Raw genomic sequence first — 22,308 nt, forward strand, 5'->3', positions numbered from 1 at the left:
AAAAAGTTTTTTTCACCTCTCCTTCAGAAAAGTAATTTTCACACCTCTCCTTCAGAAAAGTAACTTTTCCTCCTGTCGAGAGGGAGCAAAGTGCAACTTTTCTGTCAAGGCTTTTCTAAGTGTATTACTGGCAAATGCCATTTTTGAAGTTGATAATTGTAAAGCCTCGCCATTTTCTATGCTGATTGTTCTTTAATAATAGTTAAAATATATTTTTTTTCAAGTTTCTTGATGCTCGGTGTGAAAAGTTGTATGAGCCACTCGGAGCAAAATTTTTTTCATCTTGGGCGTTAACACTTGAACCCCTCATTACGCTCAGGATTCTACTTTAGAATCCCTCGCTACGCTCAGGATTCTATTGCAGATCTTCTCTACATTCTGGATTCAATGTACGCCCTCGCCATAAATACACCATTTTGCTCCCTTGTGACACAAATAACTATTTCCTCCTGACGAGAGGGAGCAAAGTGCAACTTTTCTGTTCAAGGCTTTTCTTAAGTGTTTTATTGCAAATGTCAATTTTTGAAGTTGATAATTGTAAAGCCACACTATTTCTATGCTGGTTGTTCTTTAATAATATTTAGATACTTTTTTTCAAGTTTTTTAATGCTCGTTGTGAAAAATTGTATGAGCCACTCGGGAGCAAAATTATTTTCATCTTGGGCGTTAACATTTGAATCCCTCATTACGCTCAGTATTTTTACTGCTTTATGGTGTGCAATAAAGAATATTGTATTGTATTGTATTGTACGCTCAGGATTCTTCTTTAGAATCCCTCGCTATGCTCAGGATTCTATTGTAGAATCCTTCGCTACATTCTGGATTCAATGTACGCCTCGCCGTAATACACCATTTTGCTCCCTAGTGACACAAATAACTATTTTTAGGGTTGCCAGCACTAAAATACAAAAATGGCGGCAAATTGAAATCTTGCGTCCTTTTTGGGACACCCGTCACCCGATACAAGGCCAAAAGAAAAATCTGCCAATAGTTGTCTGCGAAACGAAAATCTGCGTAATGAAACTCGGCGAAACGACAGGTCACCGTGGTGGCGCGCAGTGCGCGTGTTGTTGCAGCAGCCGCCGAGTCGCATTGCTTCAAGAAGAAGGTTTACGGATTAGCCCGAAACATGTCAAGCTAAACTCGATTTCAGACGTGAGTTATCTGTTTTGTTATCATTTAAAGTAAGTACAGGAGTTTCACTCCCTCACCAGAACGACGTTTAAGGCCGATGCACACCAGATGCGTGTGCGTGACGTGACGTGACGTGACACGCATGCGTACTAGTATCTTTCTATACAGTTTCATATATTACAACTGGTGCGTGTGCGTGTCACGTCACTTCACGCACACGCATTTGGTGTACACCGGCCATTAGGCATAAGAAACATGCCTACTTTATACTTCTTTGTCTGTCACATAACTCGTATTCATTCACACGCGGCACGTGTAGCGTTAGGTTTGTCACGCCAGGTATGAATGAGGGCAAGAAACGTTCCAGCTCTCCCGGTTCAGAACCGTAAGCCCTACACTTTAATTAGATATCACCAACTACCATCAGTCAGAAAAAACAGCAAAGATAAAACAGCTACCGCACCCTTGGTAATTATGATTGGCATAACTTTGTACATTTTGTGTCACAACAGTCTAAGCTAAAGTTACCTCCCACCTATTTGTGGTTGAATACTATTAAAATTTTACAAAAACATAATTACAAAACCGGCAAGTTTTTATTATTTAAAACAAACTGTTTGTTTATGACTACCTACCTATTTAGACCTGTAGACACAAAAAAAATGGAGTTCTCAGTGCATTATACAGTTTAAATGAATTCGTTTCGGTTTCGGTACAAATCTGGCTAACTGCCCCTTTTTGCGAAACCGATGATTGTTAAGGAAATTTATCTAAATCCCATTTGCGATCAATAAAAAAGCTGGTCAAGTCAGTCAAGTGTGAAAAATTTGTAGGCATCTATGAATATACAGATAGCAGAGCGTTGCTCCTAAGCAAAATGTACGCAGTGGAAGGTCATTTTCATTTTAGATTGATTACTGACATAGACAGCCAGACAAAAATCAAGATTTTCAGATTTTCTTATTGGTTATGCTATGAGAGCTAACTCCATACAAAATTTTAGGTTGCTAGGACATACGTAATATGTTTTGATTCCCCAGCAATCTGTAGGGAAACGTCTTTTCTAATGAATGTAGGTATCTTTTGGCTGCATTTTGTATCCGCATCCGCATTCGACTCTGCTAAGCAGGGCACATTTACAATCCTAACACATAGTTTATTGAATCAGGCGTTATTTGCGGAGGTCCATATCAAGAACTAAAATAATTTCCTTACGATAGCTAAGCTTATGCAAAATATGCGTGTTCATGCAGTTCCTCCACCTCCACACTGTAAGAACACACACAAATCACACAAAACCCATCTATCACACCACCACACTACACTGACGCGTTTCGAACTCAAACAGAGCTCATCTTCAGAGTGACACACCATACACCATGCTACCAGTTGTTAGACTAACGAACCACAACCACCGTTTTAACTTGTCACTGTAAGTCCCAAGTACCCACATACGTTTTATGAAACAAAACAAAAACTACCCACAAATTATTAATAAATTTTTTTTTTTTTAACTGTCCTTCAAAACTACCTTGATTAAAATAAATAAAAAAAAAATCAAGGTAGTTTGAAGGACGGTTAAAAAAAAAAAATATATTAATAATTTGTGGGTAGTTTTGTTTTGTTCATAAAACGTATGTGGGTACTTGGGGATTACAGTGACAAGTTAAAACGGTGGTTGTGGTTCGTTAGTCTAACAACTGGTAGCATGGTGCATGGTTGTGTCACCTGAAGATGAGCTCTGTTTGAGTTCGAAACGCGTCCAGTGTAGTGTGGTGGTGGTGATAGATGGGTTTGTGTGATTTGTGTGTGTTCTTACAGTGTGGAGGTGGAGGAACTGCATGAACACGCCATATTTTGCATAAGCTTAGCTATCGTAAGGTCGCGGGTGAGCAAGGAAATTATTTAGTTCATTCCTAACACATAGGTATAAATGTCCCTCCTCAGTTTATTGCCAGATCGATTTCCATGCAAAAAATCTAACATTAGACTGTGGGCTGTCTTGTAGATGACGTTCATCGATTTCACGACAAACAAAAGCCTTTTGTTCTAAAACTTGTTCTGAAGTCGCGACTTTGACCTTACCAGCTGAAAAAAATACAAGTAAATTCAAATGAAGTTTCAGTTTCATTAAAATTCTTGTCATCTTGAAAAGCTGAGACGCGTTACGTCAAGCCAATTATATGCAAAGGACCAAAAGGAGAGAAGATAGTGAGGATCCCATAGGTTCCATACATAAAACTGTGTTCCGTGATGATGGGTAACGAACAAGTGACATCTTCACAAGATGTCACGTCAAGAAACGCGACTTAAGAATCGCACTACACTTGGTTTAAAGGGCTGAACACTGAGCTGAGCACCAATATCTGACACAACTGAAATATCTGATAATGATAACACTATTTCTAGGGCTGATGGACGACGTATCAGATATTTTTGCACGCTCCGCTATCGCAGATATTAATGCGGGTCAGTAAGGTACCTACAAAAAAAAAAGGTTAGGTAGGTATCATTTGGTATCTGATCATCAAACGGTCCGATCAATCTTTTGGTTTCGATTTGAGCGTTAATTGGACACCAATCAAGGTAATAGCTGCCAGATACCAGATGGCCTAGTGGTTAGAGAACCTGACTACGAAGCTTGAGGTCCCGGGTTCGATTCCCGTGTCGGGGCAGATATTTGTATGAAAAAATACGAATGTTTGTTCTCGGGTCTTGGGTGTTTAATATGTATTTAAGTATGTATCTATCTATATAATTATATTTATCCGTTGCTTAGTACCCATAACACAAGCTTTGCTAAGCTTATTTTGGGACTAGGTCAATTGGTGTGAATTGTTCCGTGATATTTATTTATTTATTATTTATATGATCAAATCGAATCTACACACAAGGTAAGTGAATTACTAGCGAAGACTTTGAAATTAAAGCGATAACATAAGATTCGTACTATCAAGATAACCAAAGTGTAGTGTCATCTTTAGTATTTTATTGAAGTGATTGCGATTCGATAAAGATTCCGGTCAATTGTTCTAGAACTATGATACGCACAAAGGTCAGGTTGCGTCAGGCTCAGGTGCAGTTCTATTGTTTACTAGGTTTTTTCTTTCGGCAAGGTAAAAGGTAAAGGTTTGTAGCCATGCATACAGCAAACCCGTAATTTTCCATGCTACATGAGCCCCGAAAATCCAGATCATCAGTGCACTAAATTATTAACATATTTTTTTACTGTATTTATATTACCTACATACGTTTGAGAAAAAAAAACTGAAATTGTAGCAAATCAAGGTCCTACATACAATCAAAATTTAAAAATCGCAGCACCGCGCTTACTGGAGCCGTGTCCACCTTATTGTCAACACACTAGAAATCACAATCGTTTTCGCCGCTTCTTTTTCACACACGTGTAAGATGAGGGAGAAAGAAATGGTGAAAGAGAGCGCGAACTTCAGAGCGAGACAATATACCGCCAGCCACAGTTCAGTGTGACACAGAATACAGAGCTAGTGAATAATGTTTTTCCATCGTATTTTGTTGAATAAGTTCGTATTCTTTCGGTTTCTCAATTAACTTAAGTAAACTATGCTAGTTGAGAGAGCAAGATGAATACGAACTCCCATCCCAGCCTATATGCGTCTGCCTGCTGCTGGGCACAGGCCTCCTCTCAGAACAAGAGGGCTATAGTTCCCACGCGGGCCCAGTGCGGATTGGGAACTTCACACGCACCATTGACCACCATTGATTGGGTGACTCAACGGGGTCACGCCGTTTTGTCACCAAATTAGTTTTAATTCGTTTTAAATATTGATTATAAATATGTATGTTAGTCTGTAAGGTATTTATTGTATGGGCCAATTTTCCCGAAATAAATGAATTTTATTGAATTGCTTCGCAGGATAGTGCAGGTTTCCTCACGATGTTTTTCCTTCACCGCAAAGCTCGTGGTAAATTTCAAATGTAATTCCGCACATGAATTTCGAAAAACTCAAAGGTCAAATTATTCATTACATCTGTAACTGCCTTATAAATAATCAAAACCGGGGCCGTCCGTAATCCTTCGCATCTTTCTGGACCTGCGTGTTTCTAGTTTTCAAACGGGTTTGCAAGTAATTTATTCAGTTTTTAATCACCTAGCTCGATGATGCAAAATTTAAAGACCAATGTCAGTCGGATACAAACTTCTAAAAACAGAGTTCAATATAAAACGGAAAAATTAAATAAAATGAAATATACTCGTCGTAACTAACTTAGCAGTTTACAAAATATTTATGTTATGATGATGATGGTACAAAAAAAAACCTCAGAGCATTTTTTATATATTAAAATCAATACTAATAACAAAACTACTTATGCCATTTTTTCACATCTCTGGCCTCTTGAGGCCCACGTCAAATTTCGATTATTAGAATTTGAAACTTGATATCAATTAGTAAAAGTTGACATTTGCTTCGACGTATGTCCTAAATATAAGATGTGGGGCCTTAGGAGTTAAAAGCATAGGTTTAACAAAATTGTCGATTGTATTTATTTATTTCCCAAATTGGCGGCCGCAAGGACTGCCCCGCTCAACAATCATGCACTTGCATATGTCAACTTTGATAAAAGGGGTAATCTCCAAAAGTATGATAAAATTATACCGTATCATTTCCTTTTCAGCAAATAATTATAATAAATAAAATATGAAGGTCGGCACGCGACCTCAATTTAAAAATTATCGTGATGTTTGGATTGTAGCATTTGTACCGTATCATGAAAAATATACGAAAAAAAAAGTGTAAGTACTTTCGAGTACGCGTTAAGGAGAAAATACAAACGATGACATTTCTATTCTGTTTGTTATTATATCTGTGTTAAAGACCATTCCAGACGGACTGCATTTAAACTGCAACTGCGGACTGTCCAAACGTTTTCAATTGCAGTTACAGTAACGTTGCAGTTAGAATGCAGTCCAGACGGACTATTTAGGGCAACTACAGACAGACCCCTAAACTAGACTATAAAATTCTTTGTTTTTTCCTGCGAGCACATAAGTGTCGTAGGTTTCTTCTAATAGTGACAGTCACTCTTTATTTTTTTGCCTGTCGCGTAGCCCGTTATATTTTTAAATATATTGTTTTCTTCAGTTTAAAGCTAATATCTATACAATATCTATCATTCTGTAAGTACAATACAAAAGTCTGTTTTACTAGGCGCTCGTCAGTGCTGTATCAGGCAGTTGAAGTACCAATATGCTACGTTTGATAGTGATTATCAAATTAATAATTATAATAATAATAAATAAAATATGAAGGTCGGCACGCGACCTCAATTTAAAAATTATCGTGATGTTTGGATTGTAGCATTTGTACTGTATCATGAAAAATATACGAAAAAAAAAGTGTAAGTACCTACTTACGAGTACGCGTTAAGGAGAAAATACAAACGATGACATTTCTATTCTGTTTGTTATTATATCTGTGTTAAAGACCATTCCAGACGGACTGCATTTAAACTGCAACTGCGGACTGTCCAAACGTTTTCAATGAGGGCTATCGTTTTTTGTCTCACTAGATGGCGCACTGTTGCGTGAGGTTTTTAAGTATGGTTTTCAAAGTCTGTTATTACGGGCGTGAAAACAAAGTTTAGATTAAAATCATATTTAATATACCTTAAAACCGTACCATAAAAATATCGAGCATGCCACAGTGTTGCATAGTCCCCGTTTTTTTCGGAAAAAAGGGAGGACAAAGGTTTCCGATAGACAAAACTGTCTCAAAACACAGACATTCATTGCCCCGGAACGCATATTTACCATAATTAATTTCAAATATTACAAAATATTCACAAAATGATTCTAATTATAAATAAACCCGCGTTGCTCACTCAAAAACTATGAGATTTGACAATTCGGAAACCTCACGCTACACTAGCGCCTCTAGTGGCGAATTCATTCGCGATAGCCCTCATTGCAGTTACAGTAACGTTGCAGTTAGAATGCAGTCCAGACGGACTATTTAGGGCAACTACAGACAGACTGTCCCCTAAACTAGCGGGATAATGATGATTATTTTGTAACCATGTAATTTGTATTTTAATAAACTATTCTATTCTATTATTCTATTAAACTAGACTATCAAATTCTTTGTTTTTTCCTACGAACACAAGTGTCGTAGGTTTCTTCTAATAGTGACAGTCACTCTTTATTTTTTTGCCTGTCGCGTAGCCCGTTATATTTTTAAATATATTGTTTTCTTCAGTTTAAAGCTTGTTTTACTTAATATCTGACATTCTGTAAGTACAATACAAAGTCTGTTTTACTACGCGCTCGTCAGTGCAGTATCAGGCAGTCTTGCAGTACCAATATGCTACGTTTGATAGTGATTATCAAATTGTCGATTGCTTTTACTGTTTAAACTTTAATCCAGCGTTCCAGTCAGGTCCCTGACTTATAGGCATACCTATATTATATATCTCGCTATACGAGTATCTAACGATAACAGATTTACCTTTATTCTGATAGTAACTACTATTAGTTAGTGATTGTCCATTGTTCAACAAAATTCAAATGTCTTAAGTGTGTTTACAGGGTAGTATAATTATAAGGGAACAATTCTATAAATACATGACTCCAAAATACCTGATTCGTCATGTCTTGACCGTGCAGCCTGCAGTTTGCAGTCGGTGTGCAGTCGTCAGATGGGATTGAGAACTGTACGCCGACTGCAAGCATACTGTGCGGTTAGTTTGCAGTTCTTTGCGATGTAGTTATAATATCAAATGCAAAATTAATGCATTTAAACTTCACTTTTGCAGCTAGGAAGCAGCCAAAATGCAGCTTGTCAGTGGTAGGTATATTATATTACGAGCACATGACGTGGTATGTATATAACAGAGAACCCTGTAGACCCCTCCCGCGTCAGACGTGAAAAGTGGTTGTTATTTAATATTAACAGTAAAATTATTTTTGCAACACTTTCCCCCTGTTTGGGCATCCATTGATTAAATTTATCAGTCAGTTAAAATTAAATATTAGCGTCAGCGGGACTGTAAGATACGAAGTTCGAATTTTGCACTACGTAGTATGAGGCCTGGCCCATCCGTCTGTTGTCTGTTGACTTTTGGTATGTTATGTTATGTAGGTCGGATGAAAATGCAAATTCAGTGAGCAATTTATGTTTATTTAAATAAAAACTTTCTTTTAATTTATTCAGAGATTTGAACATGGAAAAAATCGTTTAAAGAGAGCAATGAAGCAACATTTTATAAGCTTGCAACAGTTGCGACGTAGAAATCTAATGGCCCATCCACTTAATTAAGGAAATAAAACACATTTAAGAATAATCAAAATTGTTATAACGCATTTACAATCGACTCGACAAATGGACCATAGAATTATGAAACCGATTTAGAATTTTATGTATCCAGTTCATTTAATACATTAGAAACAAATCAACGACTAAATTACAGCATAGGTACCTCTAGCAGCATAACTTAGTAACAGCATAGTAACAGTAGTTACAAATAGATTGCTAATGTCGCTCAGGGCTCGTCGGTTTTCTTCAGTTTCCTGGAGATTCAAATGAGAAAGAAAGAGAAAACCGATGTTTTGTTTCGAGTTCCGAACGACATTTGCAAACTAGTGTGACTTAGAGTACATACTGCGTCAAATTTAGGTTCTAAATGTTTAAAGTAATCCTTTTTCTTTTTAATCGATTTAATTGTTAAAACCCTGGCCTGTTCCGAGTTTTTTTTTTAATGGAGCCCGTATTATGTCCCACTGTTGGGCAAAGGCCTCAACTTTCCTCCGCCACTCTTCTGAGAAAATAAATGGGATTAAATGTTTGAACTTTCTGGTAATCTATGGGCAACCTTTTGCATGTCTCTCAATGTCATTCAAAAACATGATACAACAAGTTTTATTATCTTGAGTGACCACTAACAGCTCGTACTTTGAAAATTTGTACTAAGAGCAAATGATAAAAAAGTACATCGGACAATATATATACTTCTTCAATGTTCGTTTTATCGCCTGTCGTAGAAACAGGTATTGCCTATACATTGCGTGCCTTGTCAGTTAACCACAGTGCGGCCGGCGACTAATTAACCACGCAATGAACAGGGAAATCGAGTAAGTCTCCACTGACGTCGCTTCTATTCATCAGTGACATGACTGACTTCTAGTATATGCTTCTCCAGGTTGCTTAACAAAAACATTCACTCAACAAAGTAACTGTTAAGGCCCTTAAACTACCCACCCACGTAATGCATTCCCATCCGAGGCGTATAACGGAGATTGTTCTGACTTCCCCTCACATAACAGCCGTTAGGAATCTAGTCCGGCGTTTGCGCAAGCTGGTGTAAAAAGTAAAAACATGGTTGTCTATGGGCAGTGGGCACCTGCGAAGAAGTTTTCAAGATAATTATAGTGCTTCATTTGCCGAGTTGGTATGCAATCTCCGTGGAATTCGTCACTGTCAAAGACCATGTAAGTTACGTTTGGTAGCCAAGCTTACAATATTAATAAATCGTAATATTTTTAAAAAGGATGCCGAGCCTTCAAAGAAAAAAAAAGGTAAAGAAAAAGGAAAAAATCATGAAACTTGGCAAGAAAGTCAAACAAAAATTAAAACCGCAGCCTACGTGCAGTTTGGCTGACTATAATCAAATAACGGCAATGGAAAATGTGGGCATTCGGCAGTGAGCTGGCAGTAACGTTGCAGTTGGATTGGAATACAGTCCGTCTGCAATGACCCTTAACTGCGTGGTGTTAAAAGAAGACAGACCTATCTCACTTTTCTGTCACTCTCCGGGTTGGCTTACGAAAATATTCATTATATTCATTACACGCCACTGGTGGCCACATATATTTTACCTCAAAGTAATAGAGATACACATCAATTTAGACAGCATAATTAAATACATTATTTTTAATGCAGTTACACAACTTTCACACTTTTATGCCTATTATCTAATTATATTTACGCTATCTAGCGATAGCGACCACATGTTTAGTATAGATACACATACATACGTATATCTAATTATCTATAAGCCACCTTCGTGCGCGAGCCCGACTCGCACTTGGCCGGTTTTTGAAGATCCCTGAGTTGTACCGGGAATGAACCGCTCTAGTGATGCGACTAGGGTTGCCAACTGTACTGTTTAAAACAGTATTATACTGTTTTTCACTACATTATACTTTATGTAAAATACTGTTTTCAGCATCAACATTGCCTAACACTAGCACACACTAAGTCAGTACCTGCAGCATATTGTCATTTAATAAAAATTGACCTCCTTGTCTATCTTATTTATCTTAATTTTAGTTTTGATTCTGACGAGGTCTGTGAGGCTTTTAAAAATGAAACTAAATTTATAACTTGTGCGAGAAGCACCTAAAAATTCGTCTTTAAAACATGAAAAGAGGAAAATACCGTTCATTTTTCTAAAATACTGTTTATTTCGCTTCTCAGACGTAAATATACTTTATTTCTTGTAAAAAAAGTTGGCAACCCTAGATGAGACTGATGAACGTGCGTTTGCATCGACAGTCGACATTGTGTGCTTTTGTATTGTCGCTAAAAACCCTATGTGTGTTGTGTATACATGTGCGTGCGTGAGTGGTGTGTGTTGTGCATGCGTGTGTGTAGGTATGTAAACGCTAACGATAAATGTACACTGCGTTATTTTAGGCGTTATTTTGGGATTTTTCACTCAACCTCCTGTTTAAAGCAGTTTGGTCATAATCACTGAAATAGTCACGATACGATTAATTTATTACGGTTAACTTAGACTTATATTTCACAGTTGCAAAATATTCGCTCGATCATTTGCGAATGTCTACATCGAATGAGAATATTCGTTACATCACTTGTGTCGACTTATTATCGATAATGTGATACAGTAGATGATATGGAAATGGAACCAAAAATCATGTTTTTTTATAATTTTCATTTTTTTCTCATTCATACCTATTTCCCTCTCGCTCGTTTGAGGCAAATGTGAGCAAGAGTGTAATATCATTTTGGGGTCTACTTTCGTGTTTACTTATAATGCTTTATTCTATCCTTACATTATACTTAAAGCTACACGTTCCGTTCCGTCTTTTTTACCCTGCTTAATTATTGCTGTCAGTAGAAAATCACTAATATGAATTATCGATAAACAATCAACAGATTAACTGTCAAGCGATCAATCCAGCAGCTCAGCATGACTGGTACTTCTATTATAATAACTTGTTTACAACATATTATTATACATGTGTAATAAAATAAAAAGTCATACGTACGATTAATTTTGAATGATGACATCTCGAAATGCAGTCAGCGAAGCAGCAGGTACCAAGGTGGAACCTTTTCATAATCAATGAGGGCTATCGTTTTTTGTCTCACTAGATGGCGCACTGTTGCGTGAGGTTTTTAAGTGTGGCTTTCAGTGTCTGTTATTACGGGCGTTAAAATAAAGTTTAGATTAAAATCATATTTAATACACCTTAAAACCGTACCATAAAAATATCCAGCAACCAGTGTTGCTTAGTCCCGTTTTGTTCGGAAAAAAAGGGAGGACAAAAGTTTCCGAAAGACAAAACTGTCTCAAAACACAGACATTCATATTGCCCCGTAACGCATAATTGCCATAATTAATTTCAGGTAATGGAAAATATTCACAAAATTATTCTAATTATAAATAAACCCGCGTAGCTCACCCAAAAACTATGAGATTTGACATTTCGGAGACCTCACGCTACACTAGCGCCTCTAGCGGCGAATTCATTCGCGATAGCCCTCATTTCACTACGATTTATAGGCCTACTAGCCGTTACCCGCGACTCCGTCCGCGCAGAATTCGGTTATCGCTATCCTGCGGGAATTACCTATGTAATTTTCCCGGGATAAAAACTATCCAATATCCTTCCCCGGGACTCAAAAGTATCTGGAAGTATACCGAATTTTATCTAAATCGGTTCAGCGGTTTAGACGTGATGAGGTAACAAACAAACAAACAGACTTACAAACTTTAACTAGCTTTTGCCCGCGGCTTCGCCCTCGTGGAACTCGGTTATCGTACGTTGTTCCCTCGGGAAGGAACTGTGCATTTTTCAGGGATAAAAAGTAGCCCATGTCACTCTCTATAAACTATGTATCTCTATGCCAAAAATCACGTCGATCTGTCGCTCCGTTTCGACGTGAAAGACGGACAAACATACAAACAAACACACACACTTTCGCATTTATAATATTAATAAGTATGAATGGGATTAGGAGATGTCAACACTGTTAGTCGATTCAGTTTCTTTTCTTTGACAGTACATAGATAAACTACTCAATCCGCTACTTTGCCTGTCAATAATTGGCTTATCGCCATTTCGCGGGAACTATTAAATTTTTCGGGATTAAAACTATCCTGTACTTTCTAGAATCTCAAACTTATCCGTACCTAAGTAGGTATAGCGTTCTGGTAGGTATTTGTATTTATTTGAATCTTCGCAACTTCGCATGTCGACAAATCTGATGTTGATTGACCGAATGTACCAACCTACTTGCACTTCGTACTGATGAGTGGTAAGAAACTACTATTTTGTAATTTTAAGATGGAATAAGTTTACTCTAAATTTGTTTAATTAAGTTTAGAGTAAACTGACGGTTTGACTTTTAGCTGTCCGTAAAGCTATTACGGGGAGAAGCATGCGTCAGTTTACTCTAATTTCATTTCATTGGTAAATGCAAGAGTTGCTAAAATGTTAAATGCAATCAGTATCTATGTTGTTAAGTTCTACACGCGACAATAGATTAATTAGTTGGAAACTACCAATGGTCACAAATGAGCGCTCTGATTTTTTACTTTACAGTCACCAGCACAATATCTGACACAACAAAACGTACATAAATATCTGATACGATACTATTCCTATTCCTATAGCGGTAGGACGTGTCAGATATTTTTGCAGGCTGCGCTATGGCAGATATTAATGCAGGTGACTGTATCTTTAATAAAGTTAATTCTATTCAGGAGGGCAACCAATTCACCATCACTAACATTAATATTTCAGGACGATAAACTTATACATACATATATCGACGTATAACAACTACATACTTCGAAATTAAAACGAAGTTTTAGCGTCATTCAACACATTCATGCTTTACACTTTACACATACAGACAGACACGCTGAAAATGAAAATAAAAACACCGATAAATAAATAAAGTAACATGAGAAAGTACCCAGCGACAGCAAGCCACAATAGAACATTAATCTTATATCAGTTTCAGTTCAGTAATAGCTTGTTTACCTATGCGTTTATTACAGCGCAACATAAATAAGATTGTTTCCACTGGTCGAGCTTGACAGTTGGTTGACCAATCAGATGTAGTTATTATGTTGACGCCGCCGCGTCGCTCCAATGAACGAAAAGCATAATAGACAACTCAATTTCAACTTCGCCTTTCCACTTGTTAGCGGTTTGATAGATATATACTTACGTAGCTTAGCAGGTTGCAATCGAAACGAGTCTCAGCAATTATTTTATAATCAGTAAAATACCAGTTTAGGGTTTATTAAAGTCATAGTTCACTAAGAAGAAGTTATACCACTGACTAACTCGTCTAAAATATACATCAGGTGCATTAAGTAAAATATAATAGTCATTCATTTTATATTGTTTATCACTTCTGTTCTCAACAAAAAAAACTTCGTACCTAAATGCAGTTCCTTCTGATAAAACTTTTATAATGTTCAGCTTCTGCCTGCGACTTCTCTCACGTTGAAATTACGGTAACGCATAAAGACTTCTTAAGGGTCAGCCAGCGCGGAGTAACGTAAAGTAAGACGTAACGTATAGAGTAACGAACGCAGCAATTCAATTGGTACCTATTAGTTCTGGTTATGGACCTCAACAAAGTAGCGCCTTATCCAGTCGATTACGAAAGGAAGACATCTATACCCTTAGTGTAAGTTTTCGGTTACAAAATACGTCCCGATCGCGTTCGCGTTAAAAATCTCAATTTGTATGGAAACACGTACATCGCAAACGTTCCGCTAGAGGCGCTGTTCGTGTTTGCATACAAATTGAGATTTTAACGCCAACGCGATCGGGACGTATTTTGTAACCGAAAACTTACACTAAGGGTACAGATGTCTTCCTTTCGTAATCGACTGGATAAGACGCTACTTTGTTGAGGTCCATAACCAGAACTAATAGGTACTGTCAACTGTCAAGAGCGGATAACTGTGCCCTCTTAAGATATTAATGTTTTAAGTGTTTAACTGTATAATTCTGAATCATTTCATAACCAAAGTGAACTTTACCATCTAACTGCAAAGTGCGAGTGTTATCTCTACGTGAAACTCAAGAAAAGTGCGATAATCCATGCAATAAAACACGCGAGTGACACAAACCACTTACATACAAAAATAAAAGTACCCTCAAAAAAAAAAAGCGTCAACTGTCATTCACAATGTCATCTGACAGTAGCGGTGTTGCCATTTAGTAAATTCGTCCCATACTCGTGGGAATTAAAAATGGAAACACATGACACAACAACAAATAAAAAACTTATACAACAGGCTTTCCACCCTGGCCTGTTTATACGATCGAGAAGTGCGTCTCTGGGGAGTGCACCGCCGGAAGTCAATGTCACAGCTGAAATACCAGAGACTGATACATCACCAACCCAAACCACTCCAAACCCTCCTGAATGGCAGAGAGTTCCAGTTGGAAGAAGTAGCAAGCGGAAAAAGCTTTCAGACTCGCCACCTACAGATCCAATCCAAACTATCAACCGGTACAATGGACTACCCTTAGACCCAAAGGAACACATCAGTGAACCTAAAGAGAAAAAAGCCAGCAAACCTCCACCGATTATTCTCTACGGGATAGAGGATGTCAATAAGCTATCTAATCTCTTGGAAACAGTGGCTGATAAGGATAGTTTTACTTTCAAAATTGTAACTCGGAACCAACTCAGAATCAGCACCTTGGATATCGAAGTTTATAAAAAAATTATTTCGATTGTTCGAGAGAACGGCCTTATAGGCCATACTTTTAACCGAAAGGACCAACGATGTTATAGAGTGGTTATAAAAAATCTACACCATACAACTCCGCACAATATGATAATTGAAGAAATAGAAAAGACCGGCAATAAAGTGAAAGGCGAAATCATAAACGTGAAGTTCGGACCTGATAAGGTGCCAACATCGACATTCTTTGTCAACATCGCACCAGATCCGAATAATTCTGCGGTGAAGAAAATAACCAAAATTTATCACCAAGCTGTTGTCATTGAAGACCCCAAAAAAAAGAAAACCATCCCACAGTGTCAGAGATGCCAACAATACGGGCACTCCAAAAATTACTGCATGCGACCATACCGATGCGTTAAATGTGCACAAAATCATAAGACATCAGATTGCCCCAAGAAGGACAGAAACACACCAGCACACTGCGCTCTTTGCCAAGGTGATCACCCAGCAAACTACAAAGGCTGCGAGGTCTATAGGGAAATAATCGCCCGCAAAGAGCCAAGAAAGCCAAGACTAAACCATAATAACACCGAATCAGAACCGCAACGTAGACCAAACTCGTCATTTTCACCTACAAGAGATCAATCAAAAAACCTCTACTCCGAAGTTTTAAAGGGGAATACTAATGAGAATACACTCAGCAATAAATAGAAGCACTACTGCTCAAGCAATCAGCACAATTCGAATCTATCCTGCAACAGATGACTACTCTAATGAGCCTCATTGGCACGCTTGTTAACAAACTCTCTTCGCGATAGGTCTCAGAATAGCTGAGTGGAATATTAATGGTCTAGCACCTAATAAATCCGAACTAGAACTATTGATCACAGACTACAAACTCGACGTTGTACTAATTTCGGAAGCTCACTGCACAGAGAGAAGCAAGGTTTCAATCAAAGGATTCAACACCTACGTTACTTACCACCCTGATGGAACTGGCCATGCTGGATCTGCCATTGTGGTAAAAAAGACAATCAAACATCACTTATTGCCTGAATATAAAACCCAGCAAATCCAGGCAACTACCATAGCTATAAACGACGAATGTGGCTACCTTAATGTATCAGCGGCTTACTGTCCCCCAAGACATTCTATAGACTGCGATACGTTTACCAAGTACTTTGCGACGTTGGGAGGCAGATTCGTTGCAGGAGGAGACTGGAACGCCAAGCACACGCACTGGGGTTCAAGGCTTACTTCTACCAGAGGTAGACAGCTTAAACTGAGCGTTGAGAGAAACAAACTCGACACCATTTCCACTGGAAAACCTACCTACTGGCCCACAGACCCAAGTAAAAAACCAGACCTGCTTGACTTTTTTATCACGAAGGGAATGTCACGTCACTACACTAAAACAGAATCCTGCGACGACAGTAGTTCAGACCACACGCCAGTATTTCTGACCATTAGTACGACAGTAATAAACCACGAGAAGCCTGAGCCGCTATATAGCAAACACACGGATTGGGATGGTTTCAGAGAGTACCTAGATGAAAACATACACCTACAAATTGCTTTGAAAACTCCTGAAGAGATTGAAAATGCAACGAAGTACATAACTAACACCATACAAGCTGCATGCTGGAAGAACACCCCTGATAAGGAGTATAAACGCATAGCGAAAAACTTACCACTTGAAATAAAGCTTAAAGTCTTAGAAAAAAGACGACTCCGACGTGTGTGGCACCAATCAAGACACAGAAGTGACAAAACAGCTCTAAATAAAGCCATTAAAGAACTGAAGAAACTGATAGAGGAAGTGAGGAACGCAACAATACAGAGCAAGTTGGAAAGTCTCACTGCAACTGCTTCAACAAACTACTCGTTATGGAAGGTAACCAAATCGCTTAGCAGACCTCAGGAGCTCAAGTATCCTATCAAAACTGACACTGGTTGGGCAAGAACCGGAAAAGCAAAAGCTGTCGCATTCGCTAGGCACCTAGCTGAAGTATTCAAACCAAATCAGTGCCACAATGCAGAAGCTGAGCAAGAAATCGATGCAATCATGAGCGAAGACTTTCAACTGTCTCTAACCCCAAAACCAGTAACCATCAAGGAGCTAAAAGCAACTATAAAAGGTCTTCAGAATAACAAAGCGCCAGGCTTCGATTTGATCACCAAGGAAGTCCTTGAGCAGCTTCCCAAAAGGCTCTGGTTTACCTTACTACCCTCTTCAATGGAATACTCCGAGTTCAATACTTCCCCAGGATATGGAAAGTCTCCATAATAACTATGATCCACAAGATGGGGAAGCCTCCGGAAAGTGTTACCTCCTACAGACCCATAAGTCTCATAGTTACCATGTCCAAGGTGCTCGAAAAGATCATCCTGCATAGAATAACTCCTGTCTTGATGGAAAACCAAACAATACCCAAACACCAGTTTGGATTTAGAAAACATCACTCGACGATAGAGCAAGTACATAGGGTCTATGAAAGAATCAGAAGATCACTAGAGTGCAAAGAGTATTGCTCGGCGGTTTTCCTGGACATCCAACAGGCGTTTGATAAAGTCTGGTTCAAAGGCCTACTATGTAAAATAAAAACAACGCTCCCACACAGCTACTTTCTCCTGATGAAGTCGTACTTATCTGACCGTATATTCCAGGTTCGCGAAGACGGAGACACGTCCGAATTCTACAACATACTGGCGGGAGTTCCGCAGGGCTCCGTTCTTGGACCAATCTTATACACACTGTACACGTCTGACCTTCCGGAAGCGCAAGATGTTGTCACTGCTACCTTTGCTGATGACACTGCAGTGCTTGCAAGCAACACAAATCCTGCAGCTGCTTCAAATAATCTGCAAAGAAGTCTAGACAATATAGGTAATTGGCTAAAAAAATGGCGTATACAAGCCAGTGCGTCAAAGTCCGTCCACATCACCTTTACCTTAAGAAAAGGAAATTGCCCATCAGTGACATTGGGAGATAGCACTTTACCCCAAGATGACACTGTAAAATACCTTGGCATCCACCTCGATAGAAGATTGACCTGGCATAAACATATAAAAACCAAAAGAGACGAACTAAACATGCGATTTAAAAACGTGTACTGGCTTATGGCTCGCAACTCAGCGCTGTCCACAGACAACAAGCTGCTTATATACAAAACTATCCTTAAACCAGTATGGACATATGGAATGCAGCTTTGGGGCAGCGCCTCTAACTCCAATATAAATATCATGCAACGGCTGCAAAATGGCATACTCCGAAACATTGCGAACGTACCATGGTTCGTCACCAACGCAGAGATCCACGAGGCAATGGGGATGAATACAGTTAAGAAGGAGATAAGCCTCCTGGCGGAGAATTATAAAAGTCGGTTGGAAAATCACCCGAACAATCTGGCAAATCAGCTTTCAAACATCAGCTATTGCAAACGACTGAAACGACATGACATACAAAACTGAACGTCAGATTCACAAATGAGTGACTGCTCCCGCTGGGGAGCATCCTCGACTCGACAAACACACTCAACAAATCCGCTTATAGTCGTGTCCAGGACTGATTGCAGATAATGCTCGGTGCGAAAAAAAAAAAATTTAGATTTTAACGCGAACGCGATCGAGACGTATTTTGTAACCGAAAACTTACACTAAGGGCACTGGGCCCTGTTTCTCAAAGCATATAAGTCTAACAATATTAGTGTTTTGTCTCATAAATTGTATGAGAAAATGAGACAAAACACTAATATTATTTGACGAATATGCTTCGAAAAACTGGGCCCTGGGGGGCTACTACGAAATCCGAAAATCAAAGTTCGTATCGTATCGTCCCTTTCACTCTCGTAGGTAGTAAATAATATTAGCTTCAGCGGGACGGCAGTCGGCAAGATACGAAGTTCGAATGTTGCACTTCGTAGTATCGTAGGTACCTATAGGGCAGGGTTTCTTAAACTTGTTGCAGTCACGGACCACTTTCACAATTTAAACAATTCCACGGAAACCTGTCAAAAATAATCTTGGAAATTTCCTAATAAGTAAATATGTTTACAGACTGACTCGTATACACACTCTCCTCTATGGACAGACTTACTGGGACCCCTGATAGACATGCTACGGACCCCTAAGGGTCCATGGACCCCACTTTGAGAAACCCTGTTATAGGGCCTGGGCCGAAGCAAATGACGTGTATTAAGCAACTAATAGCAACACTTTGATTAGAGTTTTTCTGTTGTTATCCAACTAATCGTATCGTAATTCCTAATTCTTATCCTACTAATAGCATAATGCGAAAGCTTGGCAAAAATAGGTTTGTTTGTAGTTTAATTTGCTGCATGAATTTTGGTGAAATTTTGTATCGATATGAAATACAAAAATACAAAAAATACGATTTGAATTAGAGGGTTCCGGCCGTCTTCCGCTGCCACAGATCTGTGTCAAATTTAAACTTGTTTTTCTTTTTCAGTAAACAATTGCTAGGGATCTTTCTTCGAAAAAATCGCAAATTTTTTGAATAGACCATGTTAATGGAAAAAAAAGTTTTTTACTGTCAATTTGTCCACTTCTAGACGTTTTATGCGTCATATTATAGGAAGAAATAGGTACACCTCACAACTTACCACCACTTAAATACACCTTACCTAACCTACCAATCAGTAGGTACAGTTAAAGAACCTTAAGAGGTCAACTTGACCTATTTCATATTTTAATTATTAGTTTTAGCTATTTAATTTACCGCACAGCCACGGAATATATAATAGTGCTAACGTAGCACAGCTCAAATCTTTCATTATCATCATCATATCAGATGTAGGACGTCCACTGTTGGACATGGGATATGGGCCTCCCCCATCAAATATTCAATATTTATTATTCACTAGTAGATCTTCCATTTGATTCCATGTGTTTTCACGTGTATTTTTCGTCAAATCTTTTTCGCATATATCGCAACGCAGCCCGCTTTTATGATTTTTTTAATATTCCACTGGACATTTGTTAAATTGTTTACAACATTAAAGTGTCACATCACTATCGAAACAAATACCTGTCAGTTTACTCTAAAATAGGTACTCTTAGTCGACTCTAACCTGACCTGACTAACTTTTCTTATAGATCTTTAAACCAATATTTTTAGACTCATTGCGTTTAGTTTCAGTTATAAGCTATGCTTATTATTATAGTAAATAACGAAGTCTAGTCTAGACTTTCGATAAGTGAATTTTTTACTTCCATGTTTGGTGGCGGTCTGTCATTCTCACTCAGCGACAAGATTCGAGATCTATGCCTATTTAATCATATGTTCATGAGTAGGTAAATACATTGTACCTATTAAAAGAAACGTACTGACTACAGCGTTAGTGACATAGTTTTGCATTGATACAAGTAAAAAAACATCGAATCGTTCAAACAGACAACACAACAAGTTTGCTACTGGCCACTTAAAATAGAAAGAACGTCTATATAACAAACTACGGAAAATTTTGAAGTTGTCTAACTGTCACTGTATAGTAAGTTCTTATTATTTACCTGGTTGGTGCTGACATCTATGATGACGTAGGCAAGATACACCACTTCTTCTTCATCAGAGCCCAGAGCGGCGCCCCCGAGCCCCGCCGTGCGCACGTGCAAAGCGCACACCCAGCCTCCGCTGATCATCGCGCCATGCAAAGCTGACACCACTTGGAAAAAACCCACTAACACACTACTATCATGTCTTTAACCGTTCGAAGCCAAAAACCAGCTTGCTAGTGACTGCTGTTGACGTTTTTTTAGAAACCCGACGGCTGGGTTGGGTAACTCGCGTGCGTTTACCGCTAGCCGAGCCGACGCAAGTATCCGTTTGTTGGTGAAAATCTCGGAATTACCTCACTTCACACGCATCCGCTATTCGATTCACTAGGAATTAATTCGAACTGGCTGAGGATAATTTAGAAGCAACCCTGTTCGAAATTTGAACCCGTTTGACAGCGACTGGGGTTGGAGAGTTTATTTGGATTGGTTATTATTAAATAAGATGGTTCGCGTGTCCGTCGGATGGGAGGATCGAGTCGACTGCCGCTCACCTTCCCCCCTTGTCACTGCGCAGGTATAGAAGCCAGGTGAGCGCGACGTTGCCGCTCCGCTCATTATCAATGATGAGATAGCTTTAGTTCCTTTCCTACTGAATCAAAATTCATGCGGCGTTACCAACGCGGTCCATTACCTCCTCGGTGACATTCCAAATTCGAAGGCGACTTTTTCAAACGTCAATGGAACAGTTTGTTTATTTAAATAACAAGTGCGATGTTCGGTATAAAAGTTAGCGGCCAACATTTTCGCCGCTTTTTACAGGATTAGGGAGCACTTTATTACGAACCTTATAATCGGTGAATAAAGTTGGTTTTACGTTGTGCCGATTTTGTTTATTAATTCAATATATCGCGATATTGGAAACCACTATACAATTACAATACCTACCTACGTGTTAGAATGATGCATGTGCATGTTTTGGTACGGGGTCACGACACTCGCACGATTAGGTTTGCTAAAAAATAATTACGCGATCCATTGCGTATTTCAGCGTATTTCCTTCATTCTTCTTCCTTACAAAATTATGTGTAACTTGACAATGGATAGGAAATGTGGTTTTTTAGTAGTTTTTAGACAGAATGGAATCATCTTTCAGTGTATCGAATGGACAAAATAGATAAGTACTTAGCCGGCTAAGCATGCTCAAGTAATCATCAATCAAGCCAAACGGCTTGGCAAAATCTATTTTCAACCCCCGACGCAAAAAGAGGGGTGTTAAGTTTGACCGCTAGTGTGTCTGTATGTCTGTGTGTGTGTGTGTCTGTCTGTCTGTCTGTGGCACCGTAGCTCTTAAACGGGTGGACCGATTTGAATGCGGTTTTTTTTTTATTGAAAGCAGGTTTTCTAGCGATGGTTCTTAGACATGTTTCATGTTCAGCCGTTTTTGTGATATTGAACTTTGAAGTGACAAAGTCGCGGGTTTTCCAATTTTTTGCTGGTTAGGTTACTTATTTTATCAAAGTGTAGATAGCTAATAAACACCTAGACGTAATTTCAGCGCTTACTAACGACTTTATGTGTAAAAGAAATATTTTGAATTAACAATTTCAACTTCAATTAAGTAAGTAGGTAAAAGCAAAATTAGGTGTTTACTTACCTAGTTGTTTTAAATCTTAAATAATATAAAATGTCTTGAAATAAAAATATAGAAGTTTAACC

At 38.6% G+C, this 22,308-nt stretch overlaps 1 protein-coding gene across 1 annotated transcript in view; it reads right to left on the minus strand.

The window, feature by feature from the left end:
• fus (epithelial splicing regulatory protein fusilli) overlaps nt 1-21,138 on the minus strand; it is a 122,413-nt gene extending 101,275 nt beyond the window's left edge. Inside the window, exon 1 of the mRNA XM_074106703.1 lies at nt 20,608-21,138. Within this exon, the coding sequence (XP_073962804.1) occupies nt 20,608-20,736 (129 nt within the window). The 5' untranslated portion in view covers nt 20,737-21,138. The remainder of the gene's footprint in view (nt 1-20,607) is intronic.
• Nucleotides 21,139-22,308: the final 1,170 nt, after the last annotated feature.

This window comes from Choristoneura fumiferana, chromosome 24 (assembly GCF_025370935.1).
Source record: "Choristoneura fumiferana chromosome 24, NRCan_CFum_1, whole genome shotgun sequence".
NCBI classification, from domain to species: Eukaryota; Metazoa; Arthropoda; class Insecta; order Lepidoptera; family Tortricidae; genus Choristoneura; species Choristoneura fumiferana.